General features: G+C 49.9%; 2 protein-coding genes and 1 long non-coding RNA gene across 6 annotated transcripts in view; 2 read left to right on the top strand and 1 right to left on the bottom strand.

Annotated features, from left to right (window-relative positions):
• Positions 1–13,856, bottom strand: part of LOC138099501 (uncharacterized) — a 28,876-nt gene extending 15,020 nt beyond the window's left edge. The window contains exons 1-2 of the long non-coding RNA XR_011146728.1: positions 13,774–13,856; positions 3,795–3,888 (exon numbers count right to left, since the gene is read on the bottom strand). This is a non-coding gene — a long non-coding RNA (uncharacterized lncRNA). The remainder of the gene's footprint in view (positions 1–3,794; positions 3,889–13,773) is intronic.
• The window catches only part of HOXB4 (homeobox B4), a 31,676-nt gene extending 15,728 nt beyond the window's left edge, over positions 1–15,948 (top strand). Inside the window, exons 1-3 of one of the 3 annotated variants that reach the window (XM_068996776.1) lie at positions 916–988; positions 13,684–14,110; positions 14,995–15,948. In XM_068996776.1, coding sequence (XP_068852877.1) covers positions 13,690–14,110; positions 14,995–15,311 — 738 coding nt within the window. In that variant the 5' untranslated portion in view covers positions 916–988; positions 13,684–13,689 and the 3' untranslated portion in view covers positions 15,312–15,948. Of the gene's footprint in view, positions 1–915; positions 989–13,356; positions 13,550–13,683; positions 14,111–14,994 lie in introns of those variants that run through there. The other 2 variants (XM_068996775.1, XM_068996777.1) reach the window with 2 other exon arrangements.
• HOXB3 (homeobox B3) overlaps positions 1–17,233 on the top strand; it is a 57,219-nt gene that overhangs the window by 15,712 nt on the left and 24,274 nt on the right. The window contains exon 1 of one of the 2 annotated variants that reach the window (XM_068996772.1): positions 925–988. The exons of the other annotated variant lie outside the window; for it this stretch is intronic. The gene's annotated coding sequence lies outside the window, so the exon portion shown is untranslated. Of the gene's footprint in view, positions 1–924; positions 989–17,233 lie in introns of those variants that run through there. 2 annotated transcript variants of the gene reach the window in all.

A 17,233-nucleotide genomic window follows, 5' to 3' on the forward strand; every position in this document is an offset into this window, starting at 1 on the left:
CCGCTCCCAACGCTTTTTCCCGGCCCATTCCCGAGCGTTTCGGGGATGCTCGGACAGAAAAGCGCCTTTGAAACGCGAGAGGTACCAAAGCCACGTCCCTGCCCACGCAAAGCTGCGCTCTGGAGCACCCCAGAGCCGGGTGTTCGCCGAGGTTTTCTCAGAGACGGAGAACAGGAATATAAATCACACATTTCTGTGCTAAGCTGAGCTCTGCGCGGCTTCTCCTGCTCGCTTTGTGGTGCTTTTACCTCTTAGTCCCTGGCTTAACATGGAAATCACAGCTCCTGACACCACACCGAGCCACTCCGGCCGCAGACAATTTAACATCATCAGGGATGGCAAATGTTGCCCAGGGAATCCGGCAAGGCGCGAGAAAAGCTCGGTCTAAAGTTGGGCGCGACGCCTCTGACATCTCGACAACACCGCTCAGGCTTTCTGCTCGTAGCAAGTAAAGTTGGAGCTTCAAACTTACCAAACTTAATCTCCCACTGTTTAGGTACTTCTTAAGTGATTTTGAGAGGGCTGTGAAGTGGATTGTCAGATCCCAAACCATTTGCTCGCCTTCCCCTTGGTAATTTTTTTTTCCTTTCCTTTTTTTTTCCTTTTTTTTCCCTTTTTTTTTTTTTTTCCCCCAATAGCAAACTATACCAAAAGTGGGTATGACATTTAGATGTCAAATGGATAGGGTTTTATCTCGAAGTTAGATCGTAAAAATCGCCCAGACCTCAGACAGATACCCCTCACTGGCTCTCAAAAGTCACGTGAGGTCCATAAAGTTAGTTTTATGGTTTTGGGGAGTTGACAATGTACAATATATTTCACATTCTCGAGAATGTTAAGTGACACTTTAACTGCTTGGTTTGGCTTGTAAGGGGCAGCAATGGGTGAGCACTTTTCCAGATGAGAGATAAACGTTGCAATTGCAGGGGAACAATGTTTTGCGGGTCCCGTTTTCAGTCCAGAGGGCCAATGGACTGCAGTGCTCAAAGTAAGTCCTGAAATATTCTCTGCTTAAAAAAAAAAAACAAACCAAAAAAACCAACAAAAGAAACCGGTTTGAGAGGGTTGATGGGGAGCAAAGAGGGGCTGGCTCTCTCGCAGAGCTTTATTTCTGGCTTTTGGAAGGTCTCAGCCTCCCCAGAGCTGGGCTCGCCTTGTTTCCATCTCAGCTTCCAGGCCCGCCAGGGGAACTTCGTGTGGAAGCGGGGGGAATACGGGGGAAAATCTGTGAAAATTCCTTCCCACGGCAAAGCCGACTCCATCCTGGCTTTGCAGGGGGACGAGGGGGCTGCAGCCAAACTTTGGGGCTGTCCTTGGCCCCGCGGAAAGGCTCTGGCTGGCTCAGGGAGGCGGCTCGGGGGGGTTTGTGCTGCTCGCGGCCAGCGCGGACCCGGCCCGAGCCTTTGCGTTTCCATCCCCTCTGCTCTGTCTGCGCGCTCACCTTTGCGTTTCGGCCCTTTTCACCTGCTCGCCAAAGAAATCTCGGCACTTTTTTGTCTTTCTCTGGGCCTGGGTAGAGACCGAGGTTTGGTGGTTTGGTTGTTGGGGGGGGGGAGGGGGGGTTTTGCCTCAGGGCTTTTTTTTTTTTTTCCCTTTTTTCTCTCTCTCTTTTTTTTTTTTTTCTCGTTTTTTTTTCCTCTTGGGTTTCCTCCCCCCTCCCCACATTTAATAGGATCGAGTGTCCTCATATTTCCGTGCTCCGTCCCTGCCATCTGGAGACACTGAATGACCACTGTTGTGTCTCCAGCCTGGCTTGAAGTGCTACAGAAAAATAATCAGAGGAGCTGCTGTTTGCATCTGGACCCTCCAAACCTCCCCGCGCCCACCGGCATCTCCCACATTTCCCCCTCTGCCTCCAAAGGGTGGCAACTTTCCTGGGAAAGGCAGGCACCAGCCCGCTTCTCTGGGAAAATAAACAAGCGAGCGGGGAAGGGCAGGAGAGCAGAGGCGGCCCGGGAAGGGGGCGAGGGGCTGGGGCGGGGGCTGGGACGGGCAGGTGGCCCCGGCCCCGGGCTCGAGGTGCAGCAGAAACAGCAGAATTGGGCAGATAAAGGGAGAAAACCCCCAAATCCCAAGCCGGGAGAGGCTGCTGTAGGTTTTTGGGGTTTTTTTGGGGGGGAAGCTCTGTTGTCACATCTGCAGAGGAGGCGGGGGGGACGCCTCGTCCACACCTGAACGGACGCGTCCCATCCTTCCCCCTCCTTAAAAAATGAAACAAAATTTAAAAGAATATCTCTAAGGGAAAGTGCTGGCTGAGAATGGGGCAGTTTCTAGAACTCAGAGCGGCCACGAGCTTTGCTTTTTTTTGCCTTTTTTTCTTCCCCCCCCCCCCCCTTTCTTGCTCCCTTTTTTCACCCTCCGGCCACATTTGGTGGACACATGTCCGTCTCTTTTTCTTTCTCTTTCTCTCTATTTTTTTTTTTTTTTTCACGCAGAGCAGAATGTCCCCCCTTTAGCACACTTTGGAGATTGCTTTTCCTTCCTCGGGCTGTTTTTCCTGTCCTGCTCCATGTGGCTCCGAGTATCTTTGCTATCATCAGCTGAACTCTGTGGCTGCTCCCCGAGCAGTCCGGGCTTGGCCGGGCTGGTCCTGAGCCCCCTCTGCTCGGCAAACCTGGAAATCCAGGCCGTGGGGAGCCTTCCCCACCTCCAGCAGCCTCTCCCGAATCCCTGTTTTCAGTGGATAATAAAGATATTCGGTGGGATGCTGGAGGAGTTGGTGTTTGAAGGGGAATTTGGCCGCAAAACAGATGTTTTGTCCTCAAATTGGGGAAGACTTGGAGGAGAGGGATGTGGCGGTGTTGGGGTGGGATTGAGCAGTGGCCTGCTCGTTCTTCACCCTCCTCGTCCGTTCTGGGGGCCAGAAATGATTTCTCCTGATCCCAAATCCGAGCTATTTGGGCAGGAAAAGTGCCCTCGCTTCGGTGTCTGTTTGGGCTGTAACCACACGTTCGGAGCGTGCCGCGAACTTCGTGTTCCCAAAATTCCTGCGCCCCTCTATCCATGGGTTATCCATCCATCCATCCATCCATCCATCCATCCATCCATCCATCCATCCATCCACCTCTTCCCCATCCATCCCCTGCATCCCTGTCCCATCCCCACGTCTGCACTCCCAGGGATTCATTTTTGTAGATATTCCCTGCCAAACTTTCCCTCCAAACCCGCTCAGATCACAGGAGCTACAAATTGGGGTGGGTTTTTTTTCCCCTCTAAACACCATCATCTCTAATTCGCTGCTGCCGACAATCTGTGATTTCAAGGGGGCAAAAAAAAAGCAGATTTTCCAATTTTTCGATGGAGTTTTTAGCTATGGGATGAGATCCTTGTTGGGGTGACAACAGGTACCAACCCTGGGCTGTCCCCTTGGCTGGAGCATCCCGGGCACAGGGACTGGATTTTAACCTCCTCCTCCTCCTTCCAATCGATCCCAGGGAGTCTCCCTGCCCAGGAGCTCTGATTTCTACCTGCAGCATTTTTTGGGGTGTTCGTGGAGGTTTTCCTTTCAGCAAGCTGGCTTTTGGAAGTGTTATTTGGGTTTGGGGTGGGTTTTTTGGTTTTTTTTTGTGTGTGTTGTTGTTTCTCCTGCCTGGCCAAACCTCCCGCTTCCTGTGAGGTGTCATTGTCTCCCATTTTACAGCCTGGAAAGGGTCACGGGCTGAGCACGGGCTCAGCACAGGCTTCCCCTCGCTGTCCTTTAAAGGAAAATTTAACCAAAAAAAAAACCCCCAAATCTCCCCGTTTCTGGTGCAAAGGAAGCGTAAGGAGAGTAAACAGGAAAGCGCAGCTCTGACCGTGCAGGTAGGCGGGGATTTTCCTGGGCATTTTTCATCGCTTCTCCCACTTCCATGGCACACGTCAGGCACGGGACAATCGCTCCTTCCGCAGCTGCAGAGGACAGAATAAATACAAAGTGCTTTAATATCGAGTCCCCGGCCAGGGAGAAGCTCTAGGAGAGGGAAATCTCTGGGTTTAAAACCTGTGCCTGGGCAGAGGTTTCAGCCTCGAGGCGAGGGAACCTCGGGTTTTAGGATTCTCCAAAGCTGAGTGGTGTAGGTGGGGGGTTGTTGTTTTTTCTTTTGCCCCAAAAAATGCCAAGTGAGGACCCTCCCCGTGAGCTCACCTGGCTCACAGAATGCGTCCCTAAAAAAGAGGTGCAATTAAAGCCAATTTCCGCCTTTTTTTTGGCCCCCTTGTCCTGTGTGCTGCTCCTGAAGGTTTCCTGGAACAAACAGGGATTCGAAGGGGAGAAAAAAGCCCTAAACCATCTCTTTCTCACCCAAAAGCCAAGCTCAGGTTCCCCAGCCTGCCAGAGCCCAGATGAGCATCTGGATTAATTACAACCCTCATCATTTGGGGGGAAGGGGGGGGAGGCTGGGGAGGAAGGGCCCCTCCATGCCCAAGCTGCTGCTGAAAGGTGAAAAAAGGATGAAATTTCGCCCATAAAATTCAGTTCAGGGGCTCGTTCAGCAAGAAATGAGGAGGGGGGGAGGTGGATGGAGGGGAGAATTTGTGAGAGGCACTGAGAGGTTTGGGGGAGCTTCCCTGCCAAAAGCAGCTCGAGGTCGTAGTGCCGTGGTGAGGCCATCTTGAATGGCATTTATTTCTTGTATTATTTTTTTTAAGGTTTTATTCTCTTTTTTTTTTTTTTTTTTTTGAGCATTCGTGGGGTTTAGGCCTTTCCCCGCTCGCTGGGTGAGGTGCGACATGAAATTAAAATTTCCTCCCCACCCAAAAATTCCGCCGAGGAAGCCTCAGCTCACACAACCCCCCCCCATCCCAAAAAAAAAACCCCTAAGAAACCCCACCAAAACCAAACTCCGCCAAGGTAACGCAGTTACAGACGCGCCTGATGTCTTATTTTATTCACCGAAAAGTGATTAAAATCTGTTAAAGGATTTAATTAAGAGAATTAAATGAAAAGGAAGGGGCACAAATGAGTCGGGCGAGAAAGAGAGGAGAGGAAAAGAAAAAAAAAAAAAAAAGCGCAGCTATTCTAAACGATTAAATCGCCATTTTAACAGTATAATGGGGTTTGCATACTGAACAGCGAAATCAGAGCTCATATCTCATCAATAATTCATAGGCAAGAGGGATCATCCCGAGGTCAGCAGACTTGGACAGCCCCGGCTGCTCGCTCCGAGGAGAGGCTGAGCCGCAGTATCACAACACGACACGGACCCCGGGGCTGCCGGGTCACCTTTTTAAGGAAAACATCAGCTCCGGGGATTTTTTTTTTTTTTTCTTTCTTTCATTCTTTCATTCTTTTTTTTCTTTTTTTTTTTTTTTTTTCCCCCCAAATGAACCAAGTCCTGCTGCCCGCGAGTGTTGGCAGAGGGAGGGGGAGGGCTGGGTGTGCTTCATATTGCTCCGATCCACCAACAATGTGCTGATTATTCTTTGCAGGAGCCAAAGGGATCTCAGGGATCTCCATTTTTTTCATTCCCCCCCACCCTCCCTTCCCTCTTTTTTTCCCCCCCCTATTTTTTTTTTTTTTTTTTAATTGCCTGACCACAGAAATGAAGGTCAGGAGGCTGCGGGTCCTGATCAGCCTGGGAGGGGCTGGGAGCAGAGCTCGCCCTGCCCGGGCTGTAATTTTTGTATCTCATTCTATCCCGGGGAAGACCCCGATTATTCAGCGATTTATTTGCGATGCTCCCCCTGAACCAGTCCAGCCTGCACACCCCCGCCGTGACCTCGGCGAGAAGGGAACGCTTTTCCCAAAGAAACCCTTCCCTGCAGCCCCTTTCCCTCCCCCACAGATGAATTTCAGGCTGAGAAATTGCTCTTTCTTTCCCCCAGCCCCAACCTCTTCCTTTCCCCCCCCCCCTTTTTTTTTTTTAAATAAGCGAACAAACTGACGGGATTATTTAAAATCCTCTTGATAAAGGTCTCTCAATTAGGGACCCCGAAAAGGACTTTTATGGGGTTTGGCTCCTCCTCTGGGGTCTCTTTCCAACCCTGGGATGGATTTAGGAGTGACATTTTCTTTCAGAGCGCCGCTATTTCGCTGTCTGCGCTGATTTTTCCCATTCTCCCCCCCCCCCCCCCCCCCGCGCTAACATTAAATAAATGATATTTGGAAGGAGCTTGATAACTTAACTCGAGAGGTGTCCAACCCGGCGTGGTTTTTCCGTGTTCTGTTACCCTAAATAGCTTTCAAAAAGAAACTATTTTGACAGCGAGCGTTGAAAGAAGCGGAGCGGCGCGAGGGTTTTTCTGCCCTTTGATTTATCTCTTTTTAACATGTGGAGGGATGTCGGCGGATATATACACACACACACACACACATATATATATATATATGTATGTATATACAGATATATTTTTATACACCCTTCAAGTCAAAACAAATCACAGCGCTGGGATTTTGCGGCCGGGACGTTTTGTTTGGGGTTGTTTATGGAGGGAGATTTCGCGAACCCTCAAGGAGAGGGGAAGGATTTTTTTTTTGGGGGGGGGGGGGGAGGGAGGGATGGAGAGGAGCGGGGGAAACCGGGCGAGCCCCGGGCACGGGGGTGCGGTGAGTTCGCTGCAGCGCCTGTAACGTCCCCGAGCAGCCAGCAGAGCTCGCTTCAGACCAAGTTCACTGCCAGCAGGGACGGGCCGAGCCGGGCCGGGCTGGGGCTGGAGCGGGACCGGCGGCCCCGCAACCCCGCAAGCCCCGGGAGGAGCCTGGGGGACCCCCGGGACCCCCCGGTGGCAGCGGCGTTGTTGGTGCCGAGCCCTCAAAACCCAGCTCCGAACCTCTTTATCCCCTAAAAAACCCCGTGAGAATGGCAGGGCGGGCGAATTCGGGCGGCGAAACCGCCGGTAAAGGAGAAACAACGCCGTTAAATGCTCAGGGAATTCTTTTTTTTCCTTCCCGATATTTCGGATAAAAGGTAAAAGCGGAGGGGGGGAAAAAAAAAGCAGAGATCTTAGACAGCGCTGGCGATGTGGAGATAAAGCTCTGATTTTTGTGGCTCCCCACCAGGGGAGAAAAAAATTCGGGAAGAAATGTCCATTTCCCCCCCCCAAAACCTTTTTTATTTTTTTTGCCCTTCTTTGGGGAAAAAAAAAAAAAAAGAATTAAAGCAGGGAGAGGCAGCGCGGCGCTGGCTTCTGGAGCTGCAGACGGCAACTGCGGTCTTGGGGGGCTTGTTAGTACAGCATTATAGCTCGAGGGGTCAAAAAGTTGAGGGTCAAAAGTTTACGCTGTGCGTGAGTCAGTCTTGTGTATAACCCTGATAGAGCGATGGCAGTGGGAAAAAAAAAAAGGGAGAGAGGGGGAGAGAGAAAAAGAAAGCGGCGAGGGGGGCGAGGAAAAGTCTGGGCACAGAGGGGAGAAGGCGAGGGAGAGGTGGGAACGACCTTCAGCCGCAGGAGAGGCTGGAGAGGAAAATTAAAAAAAAAAAAACAGGGATGCGAAATTTGGGTGGAAAATAAAGCGGATTGATTCGCGTCTCCCGCGAGGAAACGCTGAATATTTTTTTAAGATAACCCCCGAAACGCTGTTTGGGCTGGAATTAGCAGAATCTCAGGGAAATGCATTTATTAAATCCAATTACGCCGAGGTCCCTCTAGGATATTAACGCGAGCAGTTAAAAAATAATTTTCATTCCAGCGTCAATTTTGTTTGGAGAGGGTTTAAATTATCCAGCAGGAAAAAAAAAGCTGACATGGTTGGTGAAAATCTGTTCGAACATCTTGGCTTGGAAGCACTTCCAAAGCCTTTGGAGAGGTGCCGGAGCCCCGGCACCGAATGGATTTTAAAATGCAAACCCCAACCCCAAAAACAAAAGAATTACGCGGGGTAACGCCCGCGATTTATTCGCGTTCCCACCTAAATCGTGGGAAACCCGGAATGGTGATATACGGGCGAAATCAAGGGGCTGAGGACTTTAAAAAATGCAATATATGTATTTAAAGGCGTTTTTAAGTGCCCGCTTCGCTCGGGCCGTTTAAAGGAGCCGATTTTATCCTTTTATTTTGCAGTCGGAATTGGGCTGAAATGCTTTATATTCCTGGCTTGAAACGCGACTCCGCTCCGGTCGCTGCAACAGTTTAATGAACTGATATAATAAATATTTCCCTTGGCGTCCCAAAGTTATTTCTGCGCTGCCAGACTTCCAAACCCTCCAAACTCTTAAATATTATTTGCGCTGGGACCGGGGGAAGATCTTTTCAATGGCTCCTTAAGCAAACAGTCGGAGCAAGGCGAACTCTCCTGGAAAAAAAGGGAATTAAAAAAAAGAAAATCCCTGCGAATTTGCTCCCCCCTCTCCTTTCCTCCCCACCCCCCCTCCTTCCCGGCTTTTAAATATTTTCAGGGACTAAATATTCCTAACAAGGCTCATTTTTCTTGGGAGAGAAAGAGGGCGAATATTAGAGCCCTGGGAAAGGCATTCTGGAAAATCCATTTGCTTTCCCGACGCGGGGTGTATTCATGGGGTAGGTGAAATCCAGGAGAACGCGGAGCGTTTTGTTTCGCGTGATAAGGCTCGGCTTTAATTAATTGCCGTGAATTTGCTTGGTATTTATAAAATATCGCTGTATAAGGGCTACCGTTTAGTCGCAACTCGGGTGATCCATCTCCTCGCCCTTGTAATTACTACACTTATCTCTCCCGAGCAGTCATTTCTACTCCAGGTTTATGGAACAGGTAATGGATAATAAAGGCCATTTGTTTTCGGGATATTAAAACAAGCAGGTATCATTTGGCGGCAATAAAAATAAAAAATAAAATCGTATATATATATATATATGTGTGTGTAAATACAACACCCACCTCCCAAGTTTTCCCTCTCATGTTCACTCCCCCATCACAGCGTTTAAGTTTCAATTTAGGGGCGCGAGGCTGCGGTGGGAGCTCATTTGGAGGCAGCGAGGGAGGGGAGGGGAGGGCAGGCGGAGGAAATTAAAGGTATCATTTTCAAGGATATTTCTAATTTATCTCCCTTGCCGGGACGGGCTGGGCTCGGCCCGAGGCTGAGCCTCTCTGAGCCGGGCTCAGGCGCTGCGAACACGTTTCAGGCTGGGGTTTTTTCCCCCTATTATTCGTTTGTTTTTGTTTTTTTTTTTCCGCCGGACAATCAATTGAATACGCTTTTTAATCGCGATTTACTTCCCAAATCGCCCCTTTATGGCCGGGAGAAAGGCGGTGTTGGAGCTGGTGGTGTAAACGCGGGGGTGAATGGGGAATTCCCGCAGGGCTGCGGACCCCGACCCTGCCGGGGCTCCTCGCGTGCTGCTTGCCGGCCTGACACCAAAATATTCCATTTTGGATCATTATTATGAATTTAAAGCCTGCCCGAAGCTGACTGGGGAACCACGCCGGGGCTTAAGGCTGAGTTTTCCCCGTTGCAAAGCAGGTGTGGGCTGATTCCCACCTCCCCTTTCCTGCGTTTCTCCATCTCAGAGGCGCCGTTCGCCTTTTTATTTATTAAAAGTTCTGCCCTGAAGAAACCCCTCAGACCTCCAGCGCTCCCCTTTTCCCTCCGTGGGAGAAATCCCCCTCCGAATTCCCAAAACCCGAAAGGTTTTGCGCTTCTGCAAAGCGGGGGAGGAGGTGGAGAGGGAGAGAGAGAGAAAAAATTAAATTAAAAAAATAAATCTCCGTCTTCACCGCTGCCAGATTGGAGTGGGGAAAACACCCCGGGGGGGATGGAAAAGGAGAAAAAAAGCCCTAAAAATTGCGCGGCGCGGGGTGAACCGCGGGTCAGCGCGGCTCTCGGCGGCCGCCGCGCTGCGGACACGCCTCGCTGTTTAACAAAGACTGACAAACTATGAGATTAATACCAAAACTTGCGGGTTTCCCACCCCAAAATGCTCAGAGGGCCTCCTGGCGCTGCCAGGAGCAGTTCCGCTCGCCTTGAAGGACAATAGTGGGGTCTGGTGGGGGAGCGGGGGAGGGGGAGCAGCCAGACCCCACCAAAAAAAAGCCACCAAAAAACCCCAAAAAATAAAAACTAGGAGAAGAAGAAGAAGGAAAGAGAGAGAGAGAGAGAGAAATGAGTGTTCTTGGGCAGAATTAATGGCACTGAAAAAGCAACACGGAAGCAGAGAGCACGATAAGGCGGGCTGCAGTGGGGAGGGGGCGGCTGTGGGGTGGGGGTGGTGGGGTTTCTGTAGGATTCCGCCTGCAAAACCTCCCCAAGTTTTGAGGGAGCGCCTAAAACCCCCTCGGGAATTACTCCGAGGAAAAGGAGCCGCGTTTTGCCAAGGTAGGAACCGCTGTGGGCGCTACACCTGGGCGGGCTGGGGGGGCCCGGGCACTGCCCGCTCGGTGCCCCCCCCCTGTTTTTGGGGCAGGGACAGCGCTGCGAGACCCCCCCTGCGCTGGCAGGTGCCGTGAGGAGCTTTTGGGAAGGGTTTGGGACTCCCCTGGAAAGGGAGAACAGGCCGGGGGCTTCCCCCGGGTCACCCCACCCTGCTTGAGGTGGCTTTGAAATGGGGAAAAAAAGCAAGCCCCCAAAATGCGCTGTGAGAAACTTGGGCGGCGCGGGGCGGATTCCGAAGGTGTGTGTGTATGGGGGGGGGGGGTTTAATTTGGGATCAGGGGTGGCCGAGAGGAGATTTCTTGGAGGTGTGGAGGGGGGGAAAAAATTCTGGTAGACGCTAGGGGTGCTGGTTGGCAAACACCGGCCCTGTGTTGTCACCGGGAAGCGAAATTAAACCCGATTTTTTTTTTTTTAAAGGGATGTGGGAGGGGGTTAAAAATCGAGAATAAGGCCTGGATATTTCTAGTCGGGCTCCCGTCCTCGCGTGGGAGATAGCGACGGGAGCGGCGGCTGTGAGAAAATCCAATAAAATAAATCAGCGAGGGGAGTTCGGGAAGGAGGAATAAAATCTGGGACAGAGAGGGAGACAGAGAGAGAGGGGGGAAGGAAAAAAATAAAACTGACAGGAGCTCTAACGGGATCGGTTCTGTAGCGTTATTTTATGGCATCCACAAGCAGATTAGATTTGGCTCCTCGCTTTTTATGGCAGGTTTTGGAGGGAAAGGTAAATTTTGAGGGCTGCTGGCGGCTCCGCAGCCGGAGGTGCTGCTGTGGGAGGTGGGAAATTCTGCTCGGAGCGGAAAGGTCTCGCTGCTTCTGCTGGAAATTTGGGGGGTTTTAAAAAATGCGTCTAAAATGATTTTGGGGCTGTCTCAGATGCGTTTGGGTTTGTTTCTGACAGCGCTGCTTGGTTATCCCGGGTTTATCTGGGAATTTTTAGCAGGAAAAGCGATTATTCACCTCAAAGTACCTGAAAAACTCCGTGGCGTCGAGAAGGGGGACAATTCGGGGATTTTGTTCTCGGCCAGAACTATTTTTTTTTTTTTTTTTTTTAGGGAAAATGCGGGAGTTTGTAGAATCTGCTGGATGTACTTAGAGGGATTTTAATGCAGGGGAAACGCAGGTTTTCCCTGATGCCCTCTCTGCTGCGGCATTTAAATGCAATTAATTCGGGAGATACTTGACCTAAAAATGTTCTGCCTTTTGAAATACAAAAAAAAAAGGAAAAAAAAAAAGGGGGGCGAAGGGGGAGGGGGGGGCTGCTCTACTTTTAATCTCTTGGGCAACTGTAATTTTAAACGAAATCTCAACATGATGCTACCCTCATTAGTTCCGAATGAAGGTTCATTACCTAGACAGTATGAATATTTTATTGCTTTATATCCCTTTTTCGGAAATGAAACGCCTTTGATCTTTTTCTCGGGTTGTAAAAAGAATTGCCTGTCATTAAAAAAAAAACCTGTCGTCCCATCTGCCTTTACATTCTGTATTTCTTTTCATCTGTTTCTTTCTCTTTTTTTTTTTTTTCCTTTTTTTTTTTTTTTATCATTTACCCGCACACGCACGGCTAAACCCAAACCTTGGGTGACCTCCAAGAACGAAAAATGGATGAAATCTTTGCGCTGCCGATCAGAAAATAATGACGAGACTTTCAGGGCGGGGTGGGGACGGAGCTCGGGGGATTTCGCTTTTAAAAGGCGGATTTTTGGGGTTCGCGTCTCGTTGCGTGCCTACACGTCCACATTCAGCCTAGGAGCTGATTTTTTAAAGCCCAAATTAATGCCCAAGGTGTGGAGAGGAGGGTGGAAAAGTCCTGATTTTCCTCTCCTATGAGCTCTTCAGACCCTGACCCGCTGCCTTAATTAATCGCCTTCCCCCTGACGAGTGAATATTTCAACCCGCTTTACCCAGAGGTGAATCCCTGATTCCTCAAACCCCCAAAACTTTGCCCCAGAAGAGAATTGTGGCGGTAGGAGAAGATCTCTGACCGAGGAGGACGCATCTGTCTTCTATATGTACCCTGTAGATCCGAATTTGTGTAAAGGAAGTTGGGTCACAAATTCGTATCTAGGGGAATATGTAGTTGACACAAACACTACAAACCCAGAAGCCATTAAACTCCCCCCCCCCAAAAAAAAAAACCTCACCCGCACCCCAAAACCCCATAAAATAAAAGAGTGGAAACGAGGGTTTAACCAGAAAACCGCTTCAGGGCTCAAAAGAAATCCTTTGGATTTGACCTCAGCTCAACTCCGGCGCTGCTGCGATAAAACTTTATCATCACTCCGAGATAAAATCTGAGCTGCGAAAGGGGGATTTGGGGAGGGGGGCGAGGGGGGCGAGGGCGTTATTGCTGCGATTGCAGAGCGGGGGTCCCGCCGCCGCTTTAATTTGTGTGGTCTCAGCGCTGACATGGCTAAAAAAATAAATATTATTGATATGATTGCTTTCCTCCCTGCCGCTCGCCAGCGGCTCGCGGCGCGTTTGGGGTCTGGCTTGAGGAATTGGGGGTGGCTTTTCAAAGGCTGCCGGGTCGCTGTGGCTTTTAAAGCGTCTTTATTGCGAGAAGGGCGAGGCGAAGATGCATTAGGACTCGGGCTAATTCGCTTTTGTAATTGTTCATCAAGTCCTTGATTCCTTGCTCGGAGGACGGGCTCCTTTTTCCCACCGGTGCGTGGGAAAACACTCAATCTCCGAGCCGGGCTAAATGTGATTTAGGAGCCCGGGTACCCCGAATTAGCTGATGAATTTCTTATCGATCCCAAACAAGCCCTATCCATCTCTGCCAGGCTCGGGGCGCAGTGTCCCCTCCCGGATCACCTTAGCCGGGAATGAGATGCAGCCCCCGCTCGGGGCGGGGGGGGGACGGCCACGGCTCAGCTGCTGGGGGCAGCGAGCGGCAGCGGCCGCGAACCCCCTGAAAAATCATTTTTACCTCATATTCTAATTATTCTCTTTTTGTTGGCTTTTAAGGGTGGTGGTGGTGGGGTGGGGGGGGAGATCCGCTGTTCCCACCGCCCTTCCCGGCGTGTCCCCGAGCCAGGACACACCCCCGAGGGGTGTGGGCCGAGGCGGGGGTGTCGCTGCTCGCCCGCGGGGCGCTGCGGAGCCCGGGGCCGGTGGGGCCGGAGGCGGCCGGAGGGGAGCGGACGCCCCCGGCCGCCTCCCCGGGGATGCTGGGGGGCCCCGGGAGAGCCCGGGCTGGGCAGGTTTCCTTATCCGGGGCTCGCCGTGCCCCTCGCCATTGGCCCGCGCTGTCACATGGACTCAACTTTGTTCACTTGACAGTAAGTAGGAGGGTTCCACGAAACAGGAAAACGAGGAAAGGGGGGGGGGGGGGGGACAGGAATAAATTTTAGGAGAGAAAGAGAGAGAGAGAGAGATATATACATATATTTTTTTTCGTGTGTGCAATTCTAAGAAATTAATGGCCATGAGCTCGTTTTTGATCAACTCCAACTATGTGGACCCCAAGTTCCCACCCTGTGAAGAGTATTCCCACAGCGATTACCTTCCCAATCACTCGCCGGAATATTACGGCAGCCAGAGGCGAGAGAGCACTTTCCAACATGAAGCGATGTACGAGCCGCGGTCCGCCTGCAAGGAGCAGCTCTACTCGTCCTGTCAGAGCTCCGGCCACCCGGCTGCGGTGTTATCCCCCCGGGGTCATGTCCATCCTCCGGCCGGACTGCAGAGCCACCTCTCGGAGCCGAGCCAGCCCCGCGAGCCGGGCACCCCCAGCCCGCCACCCTCGTGCAGCCAAAACTCTGTGAACCAAAGCCCTCCCGGCTCCTCGTGCAAAGAGCCGGTAGTTTACCCCTGGATGAAAAAAGTCCATGTAAGCACGGGTAAGTGAACTAAAGTGGCTTTGCTTTATAGTAAGTAGCACCTCAAAGTCTTGTAGAAATCTTATTGCACCAGTTGTAAAATAACCATTCGCGGAGATTTACGAGCGCCTGTTTGCAGAGCGGTATAATTACATCCTCCATAAATTTTTATTGCTCTGCTTGGCCATGTGCCTTTGAAGTCTCTGTTACCATCCTCCTCCAATTTCTTGCAGGCTACTTCTCTTTTTTTTTTTTTTTTTTCCTTTTTTTTTTTTTTTATGGCTGTCGAATCTTCATAAGTTAAGTTTTATGTTTTCGTAATTTGTATTTAAGTGGCGGGTTGAGTAAACTTTTACTATTTTCCCCTCCCCTGCCCTCTCTTTTTTTTTTTTCCTCTTTTTTTTTTTTTTTTTTTTAGGGAGATATTTAATAAATGAGAGCGCCCGTGTCCGCCTGCTTCCGAGCGTGTAGGGGGAACTTTAGGGGATAATTCCGCGATGCTCTCGCAGAGCTGTGTGTGCATAAATGTGAATTTCCACACGCAGAGGGCACGGGAAACGTGTCTGGGGGACCTTAGCAAAACCTTTAGACAGGAATACACGTCAAGCCATGAGGATGGAGGTGGAGATTTGCAGATCGGTTCTGGGGATATTTTTAGAAGGTTTTGCCTTCTATTTTTTTTTTTTTTAAAAGCAAATCCCCCCTTCTAAAGAATGTGTGACGCTTTTTTTCTTTTTTTTCTCTTTTTTTTTTTTTTTTTTTGGAGGGGGGAAAGAACCCATTAAAGGAACAGCTCGGTAATTCTGGCTTTTTTTTTTTTTTTTTACCCTCCTTTTTTTTGTTGTTTCCCCTCTTTTTTTTTTTCTTTTTTTTTTTTTCCTTTCCCTCCTTTTGTGTTTGCTCAGTAAACCCCAATTACTCAGGAGGGGAACCGAAACGCTCTCGCACAGCCTACACCAGGCAGCAAGTCCTGGAGCTGGAGAAGGAATTCCACTACAACCGCTATCTCACGCGGAGGCGCAGGGTCGAGATCGCGCACTCCCTCTGCCTCTCCGAGCGCCAGATCAAAATCTGGTTCCAGAACCGGAGGATGAAATGGAAAAAAGACCACAAGTTACCCAACACCAAGATCAGGTCTAACTCCTCCAGCTCCTCCGGCAGCCTGCAGATGCCACAAGGAGCATCCCAAACGCGATCCCACGGACCGGCCGCCAGCCTATAGCCGTCCCTGGATGGATGCGAGGATGGCTGTGCGGGTTTTGGGCTGGGAGCTTGTGCGAGTGCCGAGGGAACACGCGAGGATTTTATCTTTTATTCTTATTATTTTTATTATTATTATTATTATTATTATTTGAGCGAGGGGAAGGCGGGGGTGCTCTTTATTTATAGAGGGAACAGAGGGAGAGGCTCAGCTGCCACACAAAGCAGAGCTGCGCCGCGGTGCCTCTCTCCCATTAAAAGGAGGCTGGAGATGGTGGTTTTCAGATTTGGCTAAGATGGATCCTTGTTTCATCTTTAATCACGCCAAGCTCTGCCCCATTTGTCATGTTTACTCTCCCGTACAAAGGATGGACCTTATGTCTGCTATTACCTCGACAACCAGCGCTCACTTTAATAAATGAGGCTCCGTTTCTTCAAGACGAACTGGATTTTCTACACCACCCCCTTTTTCTTTTTTTTTTTTTTTTTCCTAAATTTTATTTTTAATTTTCCTTCCCCTCCCCTTCCTCTCCTCTCCTCTCCTCTCTTTCTTTTCTCGCCTCCCAGCCACAAACGGAAAGTTTCTGGCCCGCCAACCCAAAGAGACGGAGCTGGAGAGAGGGGAAAATAAAAAACAACCCGACCAAAACTCAACAAACACAACCAAAATCCCCTCCGGGCACTGGGGAGCTCTCGGACATGGGGGGGAGGGGGACAAAAAAAAAAAAAAAAAAGAGGAAAATTGGGTAAAGTAGGTGGTGGACAAAGAAAGGAAGAGGATGGAGAGTGATGTAGACCCCGCTTCCTTTATTTTGTGGGGTTTTTTTGAGTCCTGCAGGTTCGTCGTGAGTTTGGGAAAAGGGGGGTGGGGAGGGAGAGGGGAGCGGGGGGGTTTAGGGTAGGAACTGGGGTGAACTGGGGCACCTGGAGTGGCCCCCGCAGGGGGAAAAGCTCCTCCGCCACCGTCCTGCCCTGGTTTGGGGCTGAAAATGTGAATTACGGGCCGAGGGGGGAGGGGGAGGAGGGGTTTGCCCCTCCTGGGGTGAGCGAGGCTTCCCCCGACCCCCCCCCGGCCGCGTCCATCCCTCCCTTTGTCCTTCGGGATGTCCAGGATTTACCTGTAAATAGCAGAGAAAAAAAAAAAAAACCCAACAGCAACAGCAACAACTTGGAAATAAATTTTTCATTCGGAATCTGCCCCTGTGTGGCTTTTTTTGGCTGTTTCTTGGGCTGGATGTGGGTTGTTTTGTTGGAGAGGAGGGGGAAAAAAAAAATAAAGGTATTTATTTCAAGCCATGAATTAAACAGTTTCTTCCTTTCTTTTTTCTTTTTCTTTCTTTCTTTTTTTCTTTTTCTTTCTTTTTTTCTTTTTCTTTCTTTTTCCCTTTTCTTTCTTTTTTTCTTTTTCTTTTTTTTTTTATTTTTCTTTTTTTTTCCTTTTTTTTTTCCAGGGGTTTCTGTTGTCAGTGGCACAGCCTCCAGCCCCCCTAATGAAAACAAAAGATGTTTGAGCAGGGCTAGATCAGCTTTAAGTACTGCTAAGCCTCACATATGATGATTTATTTGTTCAAAGCACATATTAATACGCTCTTCCCAAAGCCAGACAAAACAGGGGCGCTCATTAGCGCTTTGCTGGGCTGCGAGGGATGGAGGGAGCCTTGGATTTCTCCAGAGAGCCTTCTGGATTTTTCTTTTTTAATTTAAAAAAAAAAAAAAAACCAACCCCTAAACCCTCCTTCTCCAAGGTAGTTAATGCATTAATGAGTCTAATTTTTGCACAGATGTTTCTCGGTGTTTGCAGGTTTTCTGTGTATTTTGATATTACAAAGGAGCTGGCTCCTGCGATAGCTCATAGCCTGACAAGCAAATAGATAATCAAGAAGACAAATGGCTCCTTTTGTGAGCCGCAGCTCTTGTATTAATTTTCATTTTCTTTCTCATAGA

Source organism: Aphelocoma coerulescens, chromosome 27 (assembly GCF_041296385.1).
Source record: "Aphelocoma coerulescens isolate FSJ_1873_10779 chromosome 27, UR_Acoe_1.0, whole genome shotgun sequence".
Lineage (NCBI taxonomy): Eukaryota > Metazoa > Chordata > Aves > Passeriformes > Corvidae > Aphelocoma > Aphelocoma coerulescens.